The sequence below is a fragment of the Terrapene carolina genome, unplaced genomic scaffold (assembly GCF_002925995.2).
Source record: "Terrapene carolina triunguis isolate 2854851 unplaced genomic scaffold, T_m_triunguis-2.0 Scaffold21, whole genome shotgun sequence".
NCBI classification, from domain to species: Eukaryota; Metazoa; Chordata; order Testudines; family Emydidae; genus Terrapene; species Terrapene triunguis.
This window is the reverse complement of record NW_020664372.1, coordinates 32,396,783-32,420,120: the sequence shown is the minus strand read 5'-3', so window position 1 is coordinate 32,420,120 and position 23,338 is coordinate 32,396,783. Positions and strand designations below refer to the sequence as shown.

The 23,338-nt window shown below is 42.5% G+C and overlaps 1 protein-coding gene across 3 annotated transcripts in view; it reads right to left on the bottom strand.

Moving 5' to 3' along the window:
• Positions 1-23,338, bottom strand: part of ARHGEF7 (Rho guanine nucleotide exchange factor 7) — a 207,814-nt gene that overhangs the window by 108,242 nt on the left and 76,234 nt on the right. For all 3 annotated transcript variants that reach the window (XM_026647573.2, XM_026647565.2, XM_026647572.2), the window contains exons 3-5: positions 19,847-19,931; positions 14,287-14,417; positions 5,263-5,464 (exon numbers count right to left, since the gene is read on the bottom strand). In XM_026647573.2, the coding sequence (XP_026503358.1) occupies positions 5,263-5,464; positions 14,287-14,417; positions 19,847-19,931 (418 nt within the window). The remainder of the gene's footprint in view (positions 1-5,262; positions 5,465-14,286; positions 14,418-19,846; positions 19,932-23,338) is intronic.

Genomic DNA, 23,338 nt, shown 5'->3' with positions numbered 1-23,338 from the left:
TTTTGTTAAAAACATGAACTATAACAGATCGATGACATTTATTATAATCAAGTACAGCCTCCTGAAAATTGAGTCCCTCAATTCAAAACAACTCTGACACGCTTTTCAGGGCATCCAGGGCTGAGAGTCCTTTGTTACCTCCTGCCTCCACGGTAAGGAAGTCTTGCTGATATTACCTGGATGTTAACTCCCTAACAAAACTGGCCTGTCAGACACTCAAACACTCTCCTCTGGGCTATACCAACCCTGTCTTCTGTTGTCAACCTGCACCCCAACCACCGAGTCCCTTCAATGTGACTCCCTGAGGTACTCAGTCCCTGATCACTGGATACACACAGAAATCCCAGATCCTCTGTTCCCAGGAGGGAGCTCCATGCGGAGTGGGGAGCTGAGTGCCTAGGGGGCAGCCAGGCTTCAGCTGGGAGCTCCATGAACAGCAGAGAACTGAGAGCCCAGCCCGGGCTCCAGACAGGCTCCAGCTGGGACCTCTGTGGGGAGCCCACACCGCAGGCTCTCAGCACCAGGCAGCGAGGCTGCAGCTGTCAGCACTGCTGGGCTCACAGCTGGAACACCCTCCACCCAATTTCAAAACAGGAACCCCACCGGCAGAATTCTTGTCAATTTCACTGCTCTGGCTGTCAGCCACCCTGACAGCCAACAGACACTTGGTTTCTATAGAGACACAGAGAAGCCCAAACTACATTGACCTAAGCCTTACGCCTCTCCTCGAGGTGGATTTACTAGGTCAGCATAGCGGGCGAGTTACAGAGGCGGGAGGAACACTGTAGTGTGTACGCTTACATAGTTAGGTCGACATAAGCTGCCTTGGGCGATTTAACTTTGTAGTGTAGACATGCCCCTAGTGACAAAATCCACTACTACCAATTTACTCTTTTTTTTTTTTTTCCTCTCTGGGTAGCCTTGGATAGTGGGCCTCTAATGTCCATGGCAACAGTGTGAAATGTTTCCTTGATTATTGGCAAGGGATGCAAGGGACCCTTGCAGCATCCCACAGGCTTTTTCCATTTCTGACATAAGTCACAAGTGCTGCAGTATTCCTTTACCTTATTTTGAATATCGGGCCAATAAAAATTTTTCTTTAACCTTCCATATGTCCTCTCTGCGCCCAAGTGACCTACAACGGGACAATTGTGGACTAGTAACATTAACTCCACATGATGCTCTGAGGGCACAAACAATTGTTTGTAGGATTCTCCAGAACTTTTATTTCCCCCCCCCCCCCCCCCCATCAGGTCTTCTCTGCACACCCTTCCCTCTCCTGTAAGAGCTTTCCCTTGATCTCTTTATCTGGGCCATTACTGAGGACGGCTGCTTTTATGCTTTCTAGGGAGAGGTCTGGATCCTGCTCTGTAGCAAAAATCTGTTAAGCTTTTGCTTTCAAAGAGAGCTGTCGCAGGTGAAAAAGACTCTCCCTCCCTCTGCCCTTGTGATAAACTACCCCTCTCTGCTGATAAGGGGGAAGCAGCTTCCGCTCCCTTTTCCCTCCTCAGCGGTTACTCTCTGTGTACTTAGGGACATATTCCCTTTTACTACAGGTCACAATATCAACAGCTTTGGGCAGTGAGATTACATCATTCCCAACCAACGCATCAGATGGTAAATTCTCAAGAAGCCCCACCTTCAAAGTACCCCTTAAACTTTCCCATGCCAATTTGATGCAGGCTAAAAGTATTGTATCTGTCCTAAAGCTAGCAGCTTCACCTCTCCTCAGGAAGCATACTACTCCCCACTGAATCACATCCCTCCTGACCAGGGAAATCTGAGCACCAGTGTCTCACCACCCCGGCACACTTTACCTTTTACTTTGGCCTTTTAATGAACTCTTTTGTCTCGCTCCATGAAGACAGACCTGACAACATTAAACAGGGCTCCCTCTGCCATCACTGAAGTCTGACTCAAGGGTAGCTGCATTAACCCGGATAGGCTGGGGAATGAACTTGGAACCCCCATACTTAGGGCATTGACTTTTCATGTGATCAAGGGACCCAAGAGTAAAACCTTCTTTGGCCGGGGTCCAATAACTAGTTACTAGGAGGAGACCAGTACTGAGGCAGTGTGGACTTGGCTCCCTCAATCCCTTCCGTATTCCCACAGACAAACTGGGAATCCACTTTTACTCCAGGGTTTTGGCCTTCCCTGTGCAGCCTGAGTTCCCTGAATAGTCTCTCTTGTTTGTACAAGTCAGCTGTTTCCGCCGCTGCTTCCACTAATGCTGGAGTTTCTTCCCACACAGCAGTTCACACTTCCTTAGAGCCAACCTCGAAGAACTGCTGCTGGACAAACTGATCTATCAACTTATCATGGCTGTCTGCGTCTTTACTCTTTATCCATGTTCCTAAATAATCCACCATGACTTAACATATCAAATTTTTTGAGGTTTTTTGAGGTTTCTGAATTTGAGGCGACAATCCTCTGGTGTAATTTGATACCATTTTAATGGAGACCCTTTAAAAACATCACACCTCATAGCCTAATCTACATAGGGTGACCATATTTCCCAAGGAAAAATGGGACACCGCCCGGGGCTGGCCCGAGTCTCCCTGAATCCCGCCACTTGGGGCTGCGGTTGAGAGCCCAAGGCCCGGCATCTGGTGTCATTGCTTGCCCCCCAAACATTCCTCTGTACCCCTTGGGAAGGAGGGGGCCACACCCCACCTTTTTGGCTGCCTCACTGAGAACTGTGTCATGTTGGTCCTCTAAGCCTGTTAATCCCCTGAGCTCAGTCCCCTTTTGGTTAATCAGTGTGATCTCTTTGCCATTTATTCTGTTTACTCATTTTATAAATTTATTTCCTTTACCCTAAATAAACAAATTAATAAACTCCAACCTTTATTTTATTTGTTTCCAACCTTGTTACTTTTGAATCTCCGAGTCTCTGGCTTATAAATGCTGGAAGAGCGATTTTTGGTTAGCTAGCAAACAGGGTACCGATCCCGCCGACTACGCCACTGAGACTTTTTCGGGGCACCCAGGGCTAACAGTCACCTTGTTACCACCTGCCTCCAGCATCAGGAAGTCTTGCATATATTTAGGGCCCTACCAAATTCATGGCTGTGAAATCTAATCTCCCCTGTGAAACCTGGCATCCAGCCAGGGGTTCCTGCCCTGCACAGAGCTCCAGCTGCTAATCCGCTGGGGATGGGAAGGGAGGAGATTTCCTCTTCCCCTGCAGGGGCTGTTCCTGGGGTGGGTTAGACCCACCTCTGGGATCTCCTCCAGCTGCAGGAAGCTCGGATGGCTCCAGCTGTCACCTCGCCCCGCCCCGCGAAGCTGCGGCTGGAACTATAACCCTTCCAACTATAGCCCCAACTATCAGCCCCCCACTGGGACAGGAGACTGCCAGGAAAACCAGACCAATAGTAACCCACCCCCCATACCCTGTGACCCTCACTTCTGCGCTGCTGCTGGAGGTGATGCTGGCTTTACAGCTGGGCACCCCACCAGCAGCCTTCCTCTCTGACTGCCCAGCTCTGACGGCAGCACCCCTGCCAGCAGAAGAGCAGAAGTAAGGGTGGCAATCCCAATAGCCTTGTGACCCCCTCCCCTCCCACCCTGACCACCTTTTGGGTTGGGACCCCTCACAGTTACAACACCGTGAAAATTCAGATGTAAACATCTGAAAACGTGAAATTGATTAATTTTACAACCCCCTGGCTGTGAAATTGACCAAAATGGACCATCAATTTGGTAGGGCCCTACATATATTGCATGGGTGTTAACTCCCTAACAAAATCAGCCTATCAGCTACTCAAGCACACTCCCTCTTAAATCATGGGGAATATGTGCATAAGCCCACCTGCAAGGCAAAGACAAGGCTTGTAAGATGCACCCCAACCTCCTAGTCCCTTCAAAGTGGCTCCCTGTAGAATCCAGTCCCTGATCACTGGATGCACACAGAAATCCCAGATCCTCTGTTCCCAAAGGAATAGTGTATCTCAGTTTACCAGTTTTACCTTAGACCACCATGCCTGTATGACACACAGCACTTGACCTCAATTATAAAATGAAAAGGAAATTTATTTAAAGGAAGAAGAGAGATTTCATATAAAAATCAGTGTGACAGATGGGAACGGTTACATGTATATCACCATAACACGCATCCAAATTTAACTAACAAGTTATCCTTCTGTCTAAAGAAGCTAATTTTGCCCAAAGTTTATGAATATTATATATGTGTGTATGTGCGTGTGCACGCTCACCAGTATTTTTTCCTTTACACTGCAGTCATAAAAAATGTATAAAAAAAAAATCCAGTGTGTGGAGACAATTTATTGAAATACAAAATGAAATAGAAAGCCTGTCTCCTCTCAAAATAATATGCATACTTTGAGCAGGAAGACAGTCAGAAAGAATCACTTTGAAAATGTACAAAGGCATGCTTAAAATATATAGCTAGCAACATAGAAATACGATTATTCATACTTACTTCAAAAACATAAATGTTTTATAAAAAAAATATGACATGTTCCATTTAAAACTTTCAATTCCATGTTGTTGGAGATTATCTTTTAAGAACACTCTGGCTTCCTTAGATATTATATGCAAAGTACAGAACGTTAAAAGTCAAGGGTTGTCCATGCAGTGGTCAATAATAAAAAAGCACAACGGGGGGGAGGGATAGCTCAGTGGTTTGAGCATAAGCCCAGGGTTGTGAGTTCAATCCTTGAGGGGGCCATTTAGGGATCTGGGGTAAAAAGCTGTCTAGGGATTGGTCCTGCTTTGAGCAGGGGGTTGGACTGGATGACCTCCTGAGATCCCTTCCAACCCTGATATTCTATGATCATTTCCATGAAACACCTATGTAGTAACCAGCCTAGGTAGATGGTGAGATTTTGGTAGAAAATGTTTGAGAATGTGGAGAGCCTCCCTTGAAATGTTATTGATCAATAACAGAAGTCAACACCAGAACAAACCCCCACACAATACTGAAATCAATAGTTATAGGTGACAAAGGCAAACATAATTGTAAATATAGTGGATACAAACAGAGATTGTCTACATCTCTATAGCGCACTCTCTCAGCTCCTTGAAAAATGTTCCTCCCCCATGCACTCAATCTAGGAACAAAAACTATGTTAATAATTTGTAAGAATTAAGGATTCTTATGGCTGGGACAGATTGAGTGTACATACTGAACACTAATCAAGCATTCATTAGCATTAGGAAACATAATTAGTTATTTCCATCTCTTCTTGAAAGCCAAGAATCACATTTTGCAAATATGTTCTCTTTCAGACTTACCATTTGATTTTATTTCTCGGACATAGTTACTAGGAAACCATCCTGTTTTGCCATTGTGAGTCCCTTCCCACCAGCCTCCTTCTTCCACTCTCGTGACATGAATAATGTCTCCTTTTGCAAAAGAAAGTTCATCTTCATTGGTCTGTTGAAAACTGAATTTTGCTCTCACCACCAGCTGATGATTGCTGTTATCGGTCATGTCCTAAAAAGTGAAAACGCAAATGAAGGACAGAACTTTAGGTGCGTAAGGGTTATTTCATGTCTCTTCATCAAACAGAAACATATTAAAATTAAAACACCATTTTTATCAGAAGCTGTACAACAAGGCCTGCAGATCCCAATATGCAAGGGTTCATCTATCTTGCCATTGTATTTCTGTGATCTGTGTCTTTCAATCTAAGCAGTACTTTATCCCACTCAGACTTCTTAGAATCAGGCAAGGCCAACAAAAGTAAAATGAAAAAAATGTGTGCTCTTCAAAGATCAGATTCAAGATCTCTATGAATAGCACAAATTGAAAATGTCTTTGGCAACTACCTAGGGTTACCCTGTTTCAAGTTCCCAAACAGAAGACACTGCCGGGGGAAGGAGAAGGGGAGCCGGGGGGGTAGTACAGTTGGTGGGCTCTAGGGGGGCGTGTGTGTGTACTGGGAAGGGGTATTTGGGGGTGCTGGAGGGTTCTGTGGACTGGGATGGGAGAGGGTATTTAAGAGTGTTGCTGGAGGCATTATTTGGGGGTGCTGGAGTGCGGTGCATACAGCCTCATACTCTAGGTGAGGGGCAGTGTTGCGCTCCCTGACACAGTGGCAGGATGGCTGGCGCAGGACCAGGACACAGCACCAGCCCATCAGTCAGCGCTTCCCTGCGTGGGTGCTGGGGCCTAGCTCTGGCACCCCTCCCTGCTGGGCAGATTCTTGAAATGTGAAGAAATGTCTGGGATTTTTTCCTTGCTTGTTGCAGATCAGAGAGACCCATCTGTGGAGGGCCATAGCTAGGCTCTTTAGCTCCCGGGGCAAGCAAGCATACTTGAGCTCCCTGCCCTTGGGTCCCTGTCTGAGTTTCAGCAGTGGGGCAGGCAGCCCGGCTGAGAGGCACTGGCCAGCTCCACTTACTCGGCAGACCGGGCAGGATCCAGCAGCTGCGGATGAAGGGGAGGGACCAATTGGAGCGCGGAGGAGACACAGGGCCGTACCCGGGCCAGGGCAAGTGGGACCCAGGGCGCAAAGCCACGGGAGTGGAATAATGACAGGGACCCAAGGGCAGGGAGCTCAAGTATGCTTGCTTGCCCTGGGAGCTAAAGAGCCTAGCTATGGCCCTCCACAGATGGGTCTCTCTGATCTGCAACAAGCAAGGAAAAAATCCCAGACATTTCTTCACGTTTCAAGAATCTGCCCAGACGGAGATCGGAGGGCCAAAAAAGAGGTTATGTCTGGGAAAACCCGGAAGTGTGGTAACCCTACAACTACCAAGAAACAGAACTGCTTCACTGGAAAAATGTTCTTTCCAAGACAGAGACTGGAGGGGTGAGGAAGGGAAAACAGATGGACCTGAACCAAAATCTCAAAGTTAGATCTATGTCAGAGTTTGCATCTCAAACTTATTTCTGTAATACATCATATTAGGAGATTCAGATCTGGAGTGTTTGGATTGAAGTGTTTAAATTCTAGTTAAACTGGGGAAAATCATGACAACCCTGTTGTGGAAAAAACCCACAAAGGTTTATTGGAAGTAACACAATTACTATGTGATACATGTATTAAAACAACCATTCTTCAAACATAAGAATCTGGTTGCAGAAGTATTTTTGAACATTCACAATGTGTTTTAGGTTTGTGTTAGGTGTTACTTCTTCCTCATTGATATTAAATAGTCCTTGGCTCAGAAGTTTAGGTTGACGACACTCATGAAATTCTCTTTTATTCATTCTATTTTCATTATTTGAGCAAATGGTAGTCACATCCTGGTCATATTTTTCCTCTGCTTTCTGGGATGGTGTTTTCAGCAAAAACCTGGACACAATAGTTAGTGGATTTATTTTGAGACACAGAATCAATGGCAGCAAGTAGTAAAAATATTTGCCTATATGGATGCTTATAGCCATTATCAGGTCATATTTTGTATTCAACCAACCATCTTGCATTAGTATCAGTGCTGATTCTTTTTTTCCTCTATTTCCTCACTTGCAGCATCTATTAGCAAACCTGCAACTTTAAATCTAACTGGAGGAGTAAACGCAGGGTGAAGTGTTTCAATCATTTCTTTGTTTGATTTGTGCCATATGCAAAGCGGTTCCTAGGGGAGTGAGGGGAACCTAACTTGTTTCAAGACTGAGCTTGATAAATTCACGAAGGGCATAATATAATGAGGCTGCCTAAAATGAGCATATGGTCCCTCCACAACTGCTATTAGCAAGTATCTCCAATGGCCAGAGATAGGGCACTAGATGGGGAGGGCTCTGAGTTACTACAGAAAATTCTTTCACAGATGTCTAGCTGATGGGTCTCACCCACATGCTCAGGGTCTGACTGATCACCATATTTGGGGTCAGGAAGCAATCTTCCCCCAGGTTGGATTGGCAGAGACCATGGGTTTTGTTTTTTTTTTGCCTTCTTCTACAGCATGGGGCATGGGCCACTTGCTGGTTTGAACTAGTGTAAACGGTGGGTGCCTGTAACTTGAAGTCTTTAAATCAAGATTTCAGGTCTTCAGTAACTCAACCATAAATTATGGGCCTATCAGAGGAGTGGGTGGGTGAAATTCTGTAGCCTGGGAATGTGCAGAAGGTCACAATTCTAGCCTTAAAGTCTATGAGTGTATGTTATTAGTTTCAATGGGTGCAACCTTCTTGTCAAAGTGTTTGTCTTTCAGTTGTTTTTAGTATAATTACAGAATGATTTTTTGCTATTGTTCGTATGTCGAAGACTAACAGAGACTGCTCCAGAATAAAATTTGTTTAGAGGTTCTGGAAGGCCTGGAATTGGGATACGACTTAAATGATCACTGCAACTATGTTTTAATAATGACAATGGCATAAAAATTCACCATGAGTGTCAGTAAATTGTTCCAATGGCTAATTATTCTCACCATTAAAAATGTATGCCTTAATTGCAGTCTGAATTTCTCTAGCTTCAACTTCCAACCAAAGGATCAGGTTACACCGTTCTCTGCCCATTATTAAATATTTGTTTCCCATATAGGTAATGATAGACTCCTCAAGTCATCCTTTAACCTTCTCTTTGATAAGCTAAACAGAGTGAGGTCCCTGAGTCTATCACTATAAAACATGTTTTCTTATCCTTTAATCATTCTCACAGTTCTTCTCTGAACCATCTCCAATTTATCAATATCCTTCTTCAATTGCGGATACCAGAACTGGACACAGTATTCCAGTAGTGGTCGCACCAGCACCAAACAAAGAGGTAAAATAACCTATCTATTCCTACTCAAGATTATCCTGTTTATGCATCCCAGGATTGTATTAGCTCTTTTGGCCACAGCTCATGTTCACCTGATTATCCACTATGACCCCCAGATCTTTTTCAGAGTCACTGCTTCCCAGGATAGACTCTCCCTTTTGTAAGTATGGCCTACGTTGTTTGTTTCTAGGTGTATACTTTTATATTTGGCCATATTAAGACGCATATTGTTTGTTTACACCCAGCTTACCAAGCAATCCGGATCTGTCTGCATCAGTGACCTCTACTCTTCATTATTTACCACTCCCCCAATTTGTGCGTCATCGGCAAGCTTTATCAGTGATGTTTTTACATTTTCTTCCAGGTAACTGATAAAAATGTTAAACAGCATAGGGCCAAGAACTGATCCCTCCAGGACCCCACCAGAAACACACCTGCTCAAATACTATTCCTCGTTTACAACTGCATTTTGAGACCCATCAGTTAGCCATCTTTTAATCCATTTAATGTGGGCTATGTTAATTTTATATTTTTCTAGGTTGTTTTTTTTTTAAATCAGCGTCATACACTACCAAGCAAAATGCCTTACCGACATCTAAGTATTCTACATCAGCACTACTATCTTTATCAATCATGTCACCTCAGCAAGAAACCAGTGATAGGATCTATTTTCCATAAACTCATGCTGATTGGCATTAATTATATTATACTTCTTTAATTCTTTATTAATCAACTCCCTTGTCAGCCACTCCATTGTCTCACCCGGGATCTATGTCAGACTGACAGGCTTATAATCACTTAGGTCATCCTGTTTACTCTTTTTAAATATTGGAACGTTATCTTTCTTCCAGTGTTCTAGAACTTCCCTGGTGTTACAAGTCTTATTGGACAAAACTCAACATGTTGGTCCAGCAAGATCCTCAGACAGCTTTCATAAAATGCCTGGATACAAGTTATATGAACCTGATAATTTATAAAGGTCTAGCTTTTAGTAGCTGCTGTGTAACATCCTCTTGAAATACTAGTGGAATGGAAAGAATGCTGTCATATGACTACATCATCTGTTTTTTCTCCAAATACAGAACAAATATTTATTAAACACTGCTGCTTTTTCTGCATTATTATTGATAATTCCACCATTTATATCTATAATGTATAAAATACCAGTTAGTATTTTTTTTGTTCCTCATATACTTAAAAACTCGTCATTTTCCTTAACTCTGCTGACTATAGAGTTCTGCTTGTGTCCCTTATCAATTTTCTCCAATTTATAGCTTCTGATTTATATTCATGACTATCAAATTCCCAATTCTTCCATTTTTGAGCGCTGCCTTCACTTCCCCTCTAAACCAATTCTTTTATTTTTTATACCAATATGGCCTTCTTTCTCAGTTGTGGGATTGTGGCTTTTGGGACATCTAGTAACATATTCTTAAACAATTCCCAATTATCCTTCATATTTTTCTGATTAAATTTTCCTCCTAGCTGATTTGGCTCGTAATTATTTTCAGTTTTGTGAAGTTAATCCTTTTAAAGTATGAAGTATATTTATCACTGGTGTGGACTTCATTCTGTTTGCACATTATAAATGTAATCAATTCCAGATCCTCTGTATCCGTCAAGAGGAGATCTAATGCAACACTTTCTGAGTTAGGAAACTATCATCTATAATATTTAGAAGTTCCCAGGCTGTTTTAATACTGGAAGCATGAGACCACCAGCATGTGTGATTCAAACTGAAGTTCCCTATGATCATGCAGATTTTTTTCCCTATACATTATAGATAGGATGACTGGCCCCTTATGCACCTATTACTTTGCGTGATCTGGTGCTTGTAGCAGACAACAATACCCCATCTTGTGCTTTATCTGTTAGGACATTCATCCATAAGCATTCAAGATCAAACAGGCAATGCCATTTTTGACATAGAGGGCCATTCAAACTTACCCTCCCTTTTTTGCCTACTCAATCCTTCCTAAATAGATTATAACCCTTGATTTTCAAATTCCAACCCTGGGAATCATCCCACCACTTTTCAGTAATACCAACAAGATTAAATTTATGCTCAGTGTAAACAATTAGTTTTATTATTATTCTTAAAGTTTCATTCAATGGCCCATTTCATCTTAGACTACTAAAGTGGAAAAGCAAAATGCTGGATCTGGGGCTCCTCCAAGTGAGAATTTTTTTATGCCATTGTCGTTATCAAAATGTAGTCCCATACCAGTTCCAGGCTTTCCAAACCTATAAACATTAATTTTATTCAGTCTTCACCATCTCAGAGATCACTCTGTGATTACACCAAACACACACGTTGGCGGACACAACACTCATTTCTATTCCCCTGGAATAGAAGCACCAGATCACGCAAAGTAAAATCAAGACTTTAAAATCAAGATGCATTTCTGAACAGAAAAGCAATGTTGCATAGAAGTGTTTTACATATATTAGTTTAAATATTTTCTCTCTCTGAAGTCCTCTACAGCTGGATTCATAATAATGAAGGCATCGGGCTTTACAAGCCGAAGAATAACAGTGGCAAGGATTTTTATTTTTTTTAAGCTCTACCACAGTGGTTCTCAAACTACAGGTCATGCCCCATCAGGGGGGCGCAAGGTGGTTACATGGGGGTCACAAGCTGTCAGCTCCATGGGGCTGAAGGCCTGGAGCCCCCATTTAATTAAATTACCCCCCTCATTTTTAATTTATAAGCAGCGGGGGTTCACGCTCAGAGGTTTGCTGTGTGAAAGGGGTCACCAATACAAAACGTTTGAAAACCACTGCCCTAGCACATTTCCAAAGTACTTTCTGTAACTTATGTGGTACATATAGAATACATCAGGCTGTATTGTAGTACAAATGGTTTATCTACCCTCATATGGGATGACCTGTATAATTAATCAGAGTTTACCCTGCACACATGGGCTCATACAGATACAGCCTTTAAATCACAACACACACGTATACTATTTAATCATCTGTGTGAGGGAGTAGGAGACAGAGAGGAAAAAACAGGCCCAAGGACTCCATCTAGGAACGCAGGCTACTTCTGTTAACCCACCTTGTTCGTAGTAGTTACAGCTCCATATAAAGCAGCTGAGTAAATTCTACTAACTCATTCCAGCAGGTACGGCTTGTTAACTTCACCAGAGAGGTTAGTGAGACTTTCTGATAAGAGGGATCTAGAGCCTGAGACTTAGAGGTCTCTGGAGGAAAACCTAGAAACAGCCACATTCGGGATGAGGGCTTAAACAGATTTACATTGTGTTAATGTTTCCCATACCAGTCAGTAAACAGTTCTTCAAACATGAACTAAAAGAGGAGGTCTGGGCTCTTCCTTCAAACTTTTTCATTGCTGAAAGGGATCTCTTTCTTGGAGCTCCATATTGTTTAGAGACAAGTGAGAGACAGGGACCTCTTGGTACCAACTGGCAAGTGGACACAGGGTGCATAGGCCTATACAGGGATCCCCTGGGTTGCATGAATGCATACTAGTTCACTGAAAGGTAGCATGTGAGCACTGGCCTGCTAAACCCAGGGTTGTGAGTTCAATCCTTGAGGGGGCCATTTAGGGAACTGGGGTAAAAATCTGTCTGGGGATTGGTCCTGCTTTGAGCAGGGGGTTGGACTAGATGACCTCCTGAGGTCCCTTCCAACCCTGATATTCTATGATTCTATGATCTCTGAGAGCCAGTAGCCCACTGGTTGGCATAATCATGCAAAACATAGGTACAGATAATATTTAAGGAGTTAAGTATCTATACTGAAAAGATTCTTAAGGTCTTGACCTGGTTTAACTCCACCAGACGGGGACACACCTCAGGAATGTTTCTTTCAGGCAGGAGATAACAGACAACTCTCTCGTTGTCTGGTCATTTGTGTATCGTATGCCTTACAGAGTATGCTTGTTTACATACTGAGCCACATACAGTAAGAGATTGCAAAATCTACAACAGAGAAAGTCTACAGGATGGAACAAACAGGAGGAGCATGTCCTACTTTAAAATAAAGACAATGGATTGTTTGGGTATATCTTGGAGCGCCAAGCGCCACACTGGATCCTTCACCTAGGAGGCAAGCTGACAGCATGTCTGGCTCATGAAAGGAGGATAACACTCGGAGGGCTTGAGGGTTGGAGTGTGCCTATCGCTAACCTATAGAGACAGAGAGGTCTGAGAGGCCTAGGAAAGAGTGCTTGGGGCCTCCAAAGTTGGGGAGCTGACCCCCAGCAGGCACAGACAAGGCTTCCTCACGTGAAGGGCAGGTGATAGTGAGATGCCTCACAACGCCAGGTTCCCCCTGGAAGTGTCAGAACAGGAAGGTACATTTTGGTATATGACTTCTCTGCTAAACAACCTGATTTTGGAAAACCAGTGGCGAGGGCAGCCCACACAGTGTTTTGTGGCATGCCTCCACATTTGCTCTCTCTAAATCGGAAAGTGAGTCCAATGGCCAAGCCAGCCAAAAACTACCACTACCTCCTTTATAGAGCAGGCTGTATATTCCTAGACAGGCCAAGGCAGTTTTCATACCATGGCTTCAGTAATTAGGAGTCTTACAACTAGAATTTCACTGGGTTGGGATGTCCTGCAATAGATGTTCCCACAGTGGAGTTTTAAGAAAAAACTTGAAAAAATTGAATCTGGTCTCACGTCCCCACCTGCAAGAGGGTACATTTTTGACTATACACTGACTATAATGTGTTCAAAACATGGTGGGAAGTCAACTGCTCAGAGGATGTGACGTATACACGTACACTCACATAGTATCACAGTGATCCTATAGCTATTGCTGAGGGATCAATTATTACAAGTGCACAAAGACAGAACCTCTCAGGCCAGCATACTTTGGGGGTAAGAAGGAACTAGGAGCTATTTGAGGACTTTGCTGTTGGTAGCAGTCTCTTGTCCTCTGTGTATCCTGTAAAGCTACAAATCTGTTTAACTATGAGATTCTCAATTGGTGGCAAACCCCATATTAGGTGTTGCAACACAGATTCTTAAGATGTGTATACCTGACACTTCAACAATGTGGTTCTGTGTATGTTGGAACCATGTGGTGGGGGGGGGGGAGGGGGATAGGGAGCTCCAGAAAACTGGGACTCAGGGTCTCAGTGTACAGGCTGCCAAAACTGCTAAGTGGCTGGGAGATCTTCCAAACTGCCTCCTCCGGGACTGAGTGAGCAAAGCTTTAGAGGAGGCTCCCTTCTCTTGGAAACCCTGGAGAGTTGGGAAGGCACAGTCCCATTGGAGGAGATGGAAAATTTGCCCTTTTGAGAGGTGCTTCTTTATTTAAAAAAAAAAAAAGAAAGAAATCAAAGAAAAAATATGTACGCAGGCATACAACAAGAAGTGCTTAGTGTTACAACAGAAATACTTCTGGCTGCGAGCATGCAGAAGACTGACTATCTCAGAAGAGAATGAAAAAAAAGCCACTGCAACACAACATAACTTTAGAGGCCCCAGTTATATGTATGCAAGAGCAAGAGAGCAGTCAAGGACTTGTGAAATTGGGGTCACCCATCTTGGCTTGCAACACTGTTTTAATCCAGATTGATAAAGAGAAAAAAAAAAATCCTTGAACATGATTAAATTCCAGCACAACTTACCAAACTTCGATACTGTCCCTGAAAGAGTTTTGAAGTTCTACTGTGCAAAGACTGGGATCCAAGGGAATCAAAAGATTTTATCCGATGAGATGAGGGCCGTGCACATACGGAATCACTTCCTAGCCCAATGTCTGTAGAGATGACAGCAAAATACTAGAATTGCAGAAATTAGATACACTTTTTACACACCAAGATCAAGCTTGAGTGCCTAAAGCAGAACCATGGAATTTGTGGGTGCTCAATACCTCTGAACACAAGAAATAAGATCAAATATACCTAAATGTGGATTTAGGTGTCCAGTCTTAAGCACCCAAGTTTGAAAATCTTGGCCTAAAAAGAAAAAAAAAAAAATCAAGAGACGCTAGAGGAACTCCACACAACCATAATGTAGTAAGTCATTGACCTGGACAATGAAAACTGACTAATTTCCTCTATTATATTTTCAGAAAATTAAAGGTTTTGGAAAAAAATTCATACCAGTCCTTTTCTGTTATGAAAACACATTTCTGAAGTTAAAATATTTATTCAAACAAAACAAGGTACATTAGAATGTCAATTAAAAACTATGCTTAATACCTACACTGGTTACATGATTTCAAGTGATTCGAGTCATAATTCAATCTTCAATCAACTCCCATTACTTGCAAGGGGCTAATTTAATCTAATCTCCTGTGACAGTGGCAGTTTTCTTCATACACATTCTTATGGAGGTCAGGAAGGGTGGGGGAATGGATTCCAAAATTTTAGGAGGAGCGAAAGGATTGAAAGTATTTCTCATTTTCTATCCACTAGCAGTCAAATTAAAGAGTCTAATAACCAACATCTTTTCAGTTGGTCAAAAGAAACTCAAATACATTATTTTTGCCTATATTTAAGCAAGCTATATCTGTTTCTTTGCCCTCTTCCTCCTACCCACTCATTCTCTCTTTGATACTTCGATTTTGCTCATTTAGTTTTTCATCCACACCCTTTATTTCTGCCCATCCATCACTTAATTAAAAAAAATAACACTTTCCACTGCCCCCTTTTTCTATATTAATTTATCTCCTTTTTCTCTCCGCCGAGGCTTAGGTTGTTGCTGGGGGTGGAGGGGTGTTGTGGTGGTGGGCTTTTTGTTTGTTTTTTAAACCTCTTCATTTGCTTCCCTTCCCAACAGACCACACAGCTGAGACCTTCCATCCAAAGGCAGAGTGCCGCACTCCGCTTTCTTTAGAGCTCATCGGTGCTGCTCCTTCATCAGACAGCAACACAAAGTCACTTCTGATCTCAGCTTTGGCTCTAGTGATCCCAAACAGCAAGGTAATCGATTTCATCCCAGCTCTGATGCTGCACTAGTAGGCTACCAGGCAACTCTTCCCCTTTCTTTGGGCCTCTCTACCATCGCCCCGTTTGTCTGTAGCATGGACGTTCTGTTGGTTGGTGGAGAAACAACTATGCTCCTGCACATGGCGCTTTCTCAGCAGCAGACTGAAACAGACACACAGCTTGCAATCTGAGTCTATAGCAGTTGCACTTCCCCGGCAGTGCCATGTACAGAAACAAAAGGAAATGTAAGATACCCACCATTCAATGTCAAATTAAATCTGAGGGTAAAGCAGCTCATTTGGTGTGGCAGAAATGTAATGAGGTGTGTATGTATGGTGAAAGAATGAATGGAGCAGCAGGGAAACAGAGGGCTGTCGAATTCATAGGATGCTCTAGTTCCTTCAAGAAGTTCTCCTAATACTTTTATCTTGTACCAACGACTCATCTTTATCTTTCAGAAAGATTATAAATATACTATGTTACAAATGCATAGTGATTAACTGGTGCATTATTAGAGTTATTTTTCTCTCTTCTCACTAAAATATACATTTTATTCAGATTGACATCAACATACTATAATTTGAAATCAATGGAGCACTTATATTCCAAGTTTCAGAGTAGCAGCTGTGTTAGTCTGTATCCGCAAAAAGAACAGGAGTACTTGTGGCACCTTAGAGACTAATAAATTTGTTAGTCTCTAAAGTGCCACAAGTACTCCTGTTCTTATATTCCAAACAGTTTAGAAATTTCCTACGCTAATTATTATTTTTTTTTAATCTCTGTGTTAATATAAGAGCTTAAAATAGGTTTGGGGTTTTCTTCCATTTGTAGTATGCCTAAGCTCTAATTTTTTTATTATACACTGGGAGCACGAGGGACTAGACAACATTGCACAAGACAGAACATTTCATTTATGGATCACAAGTTTACTTTGCACAAGACAGAACATTTCATTTATGGATCACAAGGTAGCTGTCTTGGTTATTTTAATACTCCTTATAGTCAACTTTAAAATTCCAGATACGAGGACTGTCAGAGAGCAAGATATTTTAGAGAAAGGATAACAGTGACCTGAAATGTCTTTGTGATGCATATATTACCATGAAAAAAGAAAACATATTTGCAATTTGTAAATGAACTGAAGCAGAGGAACCGACATGTCACCAAATCCAGTGGTAAACCTGGAGGCAGTTCATCTCTGTGTTTCCAGATGGAAATCCCTACCCCCCACTTCCTGCTTTGCATATGGAGATCATCAGGTATTTCCTCTTTGATATATTGCTTTGTTATCCAGCTTGTATTGAATGTGGTGGGAAGACCACTTTGAAACCCTCTTATATGGAAATCCTGTTTTTAAAGAGATGAGTGCTGCGTCCTGAAATTCTCTCTTCCATGAAAACAGGGTTACTATGTCAGGACTTTTGTTGAGGTCTGCAACTACCATATAATAAGAAAACATTGCAGTTTTGCTCTGGTGTGGTACTTGCATAATATCTTTAATATAACTAACTGTTTCTTGTATCCATATTGTAAAGATCTATGATAACATTTGCTTTGCTGATAATGTTTTCTATTTTCTTCTCTTTTCTTTTTTTAGTTTAGTTTGGGCAGCCTAAGGAATGCCTGTCACTCTCTATTTTTCCATTGCAAAATATTATCCAGTACACGACAGCAAGGGCAGTGCCAGAATGCCCTGTCCATGTTACCCCAATGCCAAACAGGAGGGACCACTCATATCTGGTATGTTGAGCTGTCAAAAAAAGGAAAATGATTCTTTACAATTTTCAAAAGTTTGAAATTGTTTCGTAGTTTCCAGGATTTGAAATTGATCAATTTTGTGTTTAATTTGTTCATGATTTTTTTTTAATTCCCTCCTGCCCCATTTTCTTTTGCGAAACTGAAAAGTTTTTGATTTTCCAAAATGGACAAGAAACAATTATTTTCAGCCACTGCAAAAAGGGGAAGGCCAAAAGAAAAAAATAGAAAAAGGGGAAAAAATAGGAGGCTCATTTTCCCCCCCAATTTTTGAGTTAGTGGAAACAAATTAAATTCTGCAAAAATGCTCCATAGTAAAGTCATTTTTCCACTAAAATCTTTGGAAAAAGTTTCTGCTAAACTTGCATAAAATACAGAATTTGATGGACTGCTATAATTTGCATATTTTATCAAATATGCATTGCCTCATTTGCATAAAATCTCACCACCTTATACCTACCACTTCTCTGATTCCCCACTTTCACTCCTTCAACTTTCCCCCATCCCTGATTCCCCTCTATCCCCTTAGAGTTTCTCCTATCCTCCTGCAATGTAGTCTGTGATCATAGGACGTTGCCTGGAGTGTGCTAATCCCCATCCCATGTGTGCTTATAGAAATACGTTTGGAGTGAGTGTTTGCATAGTAGCATTTGATCTCACTGACTAGTACTCTCGCCATATCCCTGTGCCTGTGGGTAGGTTGGGAACTGTGCTCTTGGAAAGGTCTGTATGGTTAGAGTCTTTGAGGGAGGCAGTGCGGCCTAATGGCTAGAGCACTAGACTGGGACTCAGGAGACATGGGTTCTATTCTCGCCACTGGCCTGCTGGGTGAACATTGGCAAGTCACGTCACCTCCCTGTGCCTCAGCTGCCCCATCTGTAAAATGGGGCTGACACTGACCTCCTCTGAGGTCTACTGAAAAGTGTTATATAATAGCTACATATTAATTACTATTAAGAACTCATTGGAGATCATGACAGCAGTCCACCAGGACTAACCATTGAAATACTGCCTAGAGTGCCTCCCACATACTCTCCCCATTAAAATCGGAAAAGTAACTGTTTGGACGAGGAGCCAGCCTCGGATATTTAACAGCTCTGGCCACTTCTACAAGTAAAAGGACAGTTCAGCTTGCCTGAGCATCCAGTCTTTGTTCTCCCTTTTGAAACATGAGCAACAACGTACGGTATTTAACACACAGACCACCACAGCCACTGGATGGTAGCAACTTTAAAGGAATACTGAAATGGTCCGCATTCACACTTGTGACTTAGCTCCAATGGAGTCACCAGGTGACCGTCAGTCTATGCCGGTTTACACCAGCTGAATCTGTTCTTACTAATCTACTAAGCCAGTGCAATACAAATATTTTCTGATGTAAAACAAAAACACAACTTTCCTTTTGTAATACAACAGATGAGTGTGGTATATTGAGGGCTGTGTTGGAACTGCAGTCTATTACTTTCAGAGTGGGAGAGAGGGCGTTTCCTAGTCCTGCTTGCAAGCTCGGGAGCTCTACAGGGAAGTGTGCAACATCTGACTTAGTCTGCAGACAGAAAGCCTATATAGTAAGATGGGGTGGATCGTGCCTCTCTGTATTAGGGAGCAGACTGTTTTGTGTCTGTTTCAGGGTTTTTGTGTTATTGTTCTGATTTCTAAGAAATAAAGTAGTGGTACGTTGCTACTTTCTAGCAAGAGTATTTATATTTTTATCTAACTTCGATGTGTTTATGCCATGAACATAACAATGAGCACAATAAAAAATGAGAAATTGCATTTGAAGAGTTACTGTCATACTAAGGAAAATTCACTTACAACTGACTTCTCTTTACATCCATTTATACAAAACTTTTATCTTCTTAAAGTTTGGAGTGTTTAAATAAGGGCCTTTGTCCTTAAAGCTCATCTTCTCTTCCTCATTTTGATACCTAATATGATGACCTAATGATTACTTCATAACATTTTCATGACAAAACACTGCCCTGTCATAAATACAGGATTATGGACTCCACGCAGGATCAGAAAGAAACGTAATAAGGAAGGAGAAAGTCTTTAGTGGCAATCAGTCCAATCCTGCAAACCTTATTCATGTGAGTGGTATCATCTACTTCAATTAAATTAGTCGCACAAGTAAAATTGACCCATGTGTGAAGATTGCAGGACTGGACCCAATGTGTATGTTTCTAGCATCTAAAGAAACACACACACTCATCAGGTACTTTTTAAAAAAAATTAAAAACCTCCACATTTACTTCACTGTGAAACCTCCTCTAAAAACAAACTAGACAATACTGACAAATCCTTTCAAGCTCCTTTAAAACAATGCAAAACTAATACATGGGAAGATGAAGAAAATATAAAGAGAAAGCATCTCTGCAAAATGACCATTGGCAGCATTTTTGGACATGTCAATTATATTAATTTATCCGAGCTGCTTAAGGATGACATCATAGATCCCCTTCCCCACAGTATGCATCAAAGCAGAACAGATTTTACTTACCTGCAGTTACTTTATTTAGAGCAACTAGGGAGCTGAGAACCTTGCTGAAGTTCTGTCCCTGATACAGATCATTTGCGTCAAAAGTCTGAAAAGGAACAGGAAAATAACATTAGGACACCAGTCACTGAGAAAATACTATTAAAATAAAAGCTAGGTAAGTCTACAGTTACCAGGAATGAGAAAAACAAACAAGTACAAGTACAAACATTTCTTACCAAATGTTTGTAGTATTTTTTTTTAAAAAGCTACAAGGTAAGAATTAGTGTGCATGTTTTTGTTTTATTTTAGACTAGAGACAAGGTACAGAAAGTTCTACTTGGGCACAGTGAGATATGGAACTGTGAGTTTAAGATATCTGAGGGTTAATTATAATGATGTAGAATTGGTCCAGCTTTGGCAATTACAGTTTGCCTACCTAGATTCTCTCTATAGTTTTCAAGCAGAAAAAGTTATTCTTCCCATCGTATCTGATGGAGGATTACAAGGTTTGAATACATGCACTGATCGTCAGAGTCCTGGGTGCATGGGACCCCAGTAACGAGCGGGAATGTGGAATCAGCACTACGCTCGGCTGATGCAGCAACTCATGGTATCGGACACCATCAGGTGGTTGAGGGACATCTATCTATTCTAGAATACATCACTGGACATCGGCAATACCAGGAAAGATGATCTGGAGTGCCGCTGAGAAGCAGTCGGGAAACTAACTGGAATACTTCTCTGATGGATTATATCTAGTGAAGGACAACCTATCCTAAATGCTCGGTTACTGAGGGACAATCTACACTCATTGCTATATTTGTTTTCTACAACCAACTCTCTGTATTTAACTTTTCTTGAGTGTACCAGAATATTTGGATGCTAATATCTAAACTGTATCGTTAAATTTATTAATCTAAATTTGAGTTATTCCTGATTATGTACTATATCAGGGGTGGGCAAACTACGGCCCGCAGGCCGGATCCGGCCCCTCAGGGCTTTGGATCCGGCCCGCGGCGCTGCTGGGACCACATCCCTGCACCCCCCGGGGGGGGGGAGGGAGATCCATGCGTGGGGGCTTCCTCCCGGCGCCCCCCCCCCCCCCACAGCTCCCATTGGCCAGGAATAGGGAACTGCGGCCAATGGAAGCGTCAGGGGAGGTACCTGGAGGCGCGGCAAGGGCAGTGCACACAGCGCCCTCCGCCCCGCCCCCAGGAGCCGCAGCGCTTCCCCACCCCCCAACTCTCTGCCCTAAGCCCCCTGCCTGCACCTCACACCCCAATTCCCTGCCCTGAGCCCCCTCATACACCCTGTACCCCTCCTGCACCCCTGCCCTGAGCCTCCTCCTGCACTTCGCACCCCTCCTGCACCCCAACCCTTTCCCTGAGTCCCCTCATACACCCTGCACCCCTCCTCTGCCCAAATCCCTTGCCCTGAGCCCCTTCCTGCACACTGCACCCCCTCCCACACCCTGCACTCCCTCCCACACCCCAACCCCCTGCCCCAGCCCTGCATACAATTTCCCCACCCAGATGTGGCCCTCGGCCCAAAAAGTTTGCCCACCCCTGTACTATATGTATTGTATGTCTTTTAAACCAAACTTTGTACTTTTGGATAATTTAAGTGCTATACCCAGATGTACAGACACTCCTTCCTTAACTTGTGTATTATATAATTCTAACATTAGCTTCAATAACATTTTTAAATCTATTCTTACTGTACTGCTAAATGGCTGCTGTGTTTTACCTGAGATATGCTTCCACTACAGTGGTGACTAATTAATGTATGTATACATATTACACGCACACACGGTAGTTTATGCAATACAGCCTTTTCTCAAAGTGCTTTATGAAGTACTATATTATTGTGCATTATATCCATAAAGCACTGACACTGCCTCTGGTCTACAAGACACAGAAGACATGAGTCCCCAGACAATGCATCAATAAAGTTTTCTGTTCTGAACAGTCAAATCACTGGAACTTAGCAGCTAAATCACATTCAGACAATTTTTTTTTTTTTTAAACACAAACAACTACTGGACAGGAATCTAAATTCACAAAATCCCGTAATTAAATATAATTATTCGGTAGACAAAACACACTTGAAACTTTGCAAAACTAGGTGAGGACATGAAACATCTGGATTTGCAGACAAAAATGACCCTGAACATTTGCTTGAGGTAATGGTAAAACTTAACCAAAACCTCATGAAAACAGATATTGCACATGACCCTATTCATGTTGAAAGGAGTTATGGAATTCTCATGCGGAAGATCAGAAAGAGGACAACAATGCCAGCACTATTATAGTTGCTCTGTCTGATGTAAGACAGGGAGAGAATCTCAGTCTCCTGCAGCACAGCAGTTTTTATCTACAAAGTCAACAAGCTCCTGTTTATTTTCCTGATAAGAGACTCACCCCACAGGCATGTCTGAAAGAGTCTGTACCTCTGAAGAGAGAACTCAGATAGAAGGGAAATGAAAAGATCATATTTTTTCGGGGCAGGGGAAGAGAAGGAGAGAGAAATTAAGAAATGAGAAGCCATGCAAGTCATGCAGACTGAAACTTATCGCAAGTGACCATTTATGGGACTGACAAAGCAGTTTTTTAGCTCAGGGATTCTCAAACTTCATTGCACTGACTCCCTTCTGACAACAAAAATTACTACATGACCCCAGGAGGGGGGACCGAAGCTTGAGCCCACACAAGCCCTGACGCCCCAAGCGGGGGCAGGGCCAAAGCCCAAGCCCCACCACCATCACCACCACGAGAGGCAAAGCCAAAGCCCAAGGGCTTCATCCCCAGGCAGGGGGCCTGTACCCTAAGCTCTGCTGCCCAGGGCTGAAGTCCTTTTGCTTTGGCCCCAGGCAGTGGGGCTTGGGTTTCAGGTTCGGCCTTGGGTCCCAGCAAGTCTAACACCAGCCTTGGTGACCCCATTAAAATGGGGTACTGACCTACAGTTTGAGAACTGCTGGTTTAGCTGATTTTCTAATAAAGGTGGAACAGATTTCGAAGGTTTTGTTAGTCAGGCAGTGTCCTAATAAAGAAAGTCTTTAGTAAAGGATTCATTATATTTAAGATGTTCTTACCTGCACTGTTGCTTAGATTACCAAAAAATAAAAAAAGGCTGCCAAAACCACAGCTTGTCCTTGACTCTATGTGCAGCCGAACAGCGTTTAGCTCCAGTTTAGCTGCACCGGTTGCTGACACCAGTTAGCAGCAATGGATAATTTTCATAGTGTAGTACAATGGTTCTCAACCATGGGTACACGTACCCTTGGGGGTACGCAGAGATCTTCCAGGGGGCACATTAACTCATCTAGATATTTACCTAGTTTTACAACAGGCTACATAAAAAGCACTAGCAAAGTCAGTACAAACTAAAATTTCATACAGACAATGACTTGTTTATACTGCTCTATATACTACGCACTGAAATGTAAGTGCAATATTTATATTCTAACTGATTTATTTTATCATTATATGGTAAAAATGAGAACGTTAGCAATTT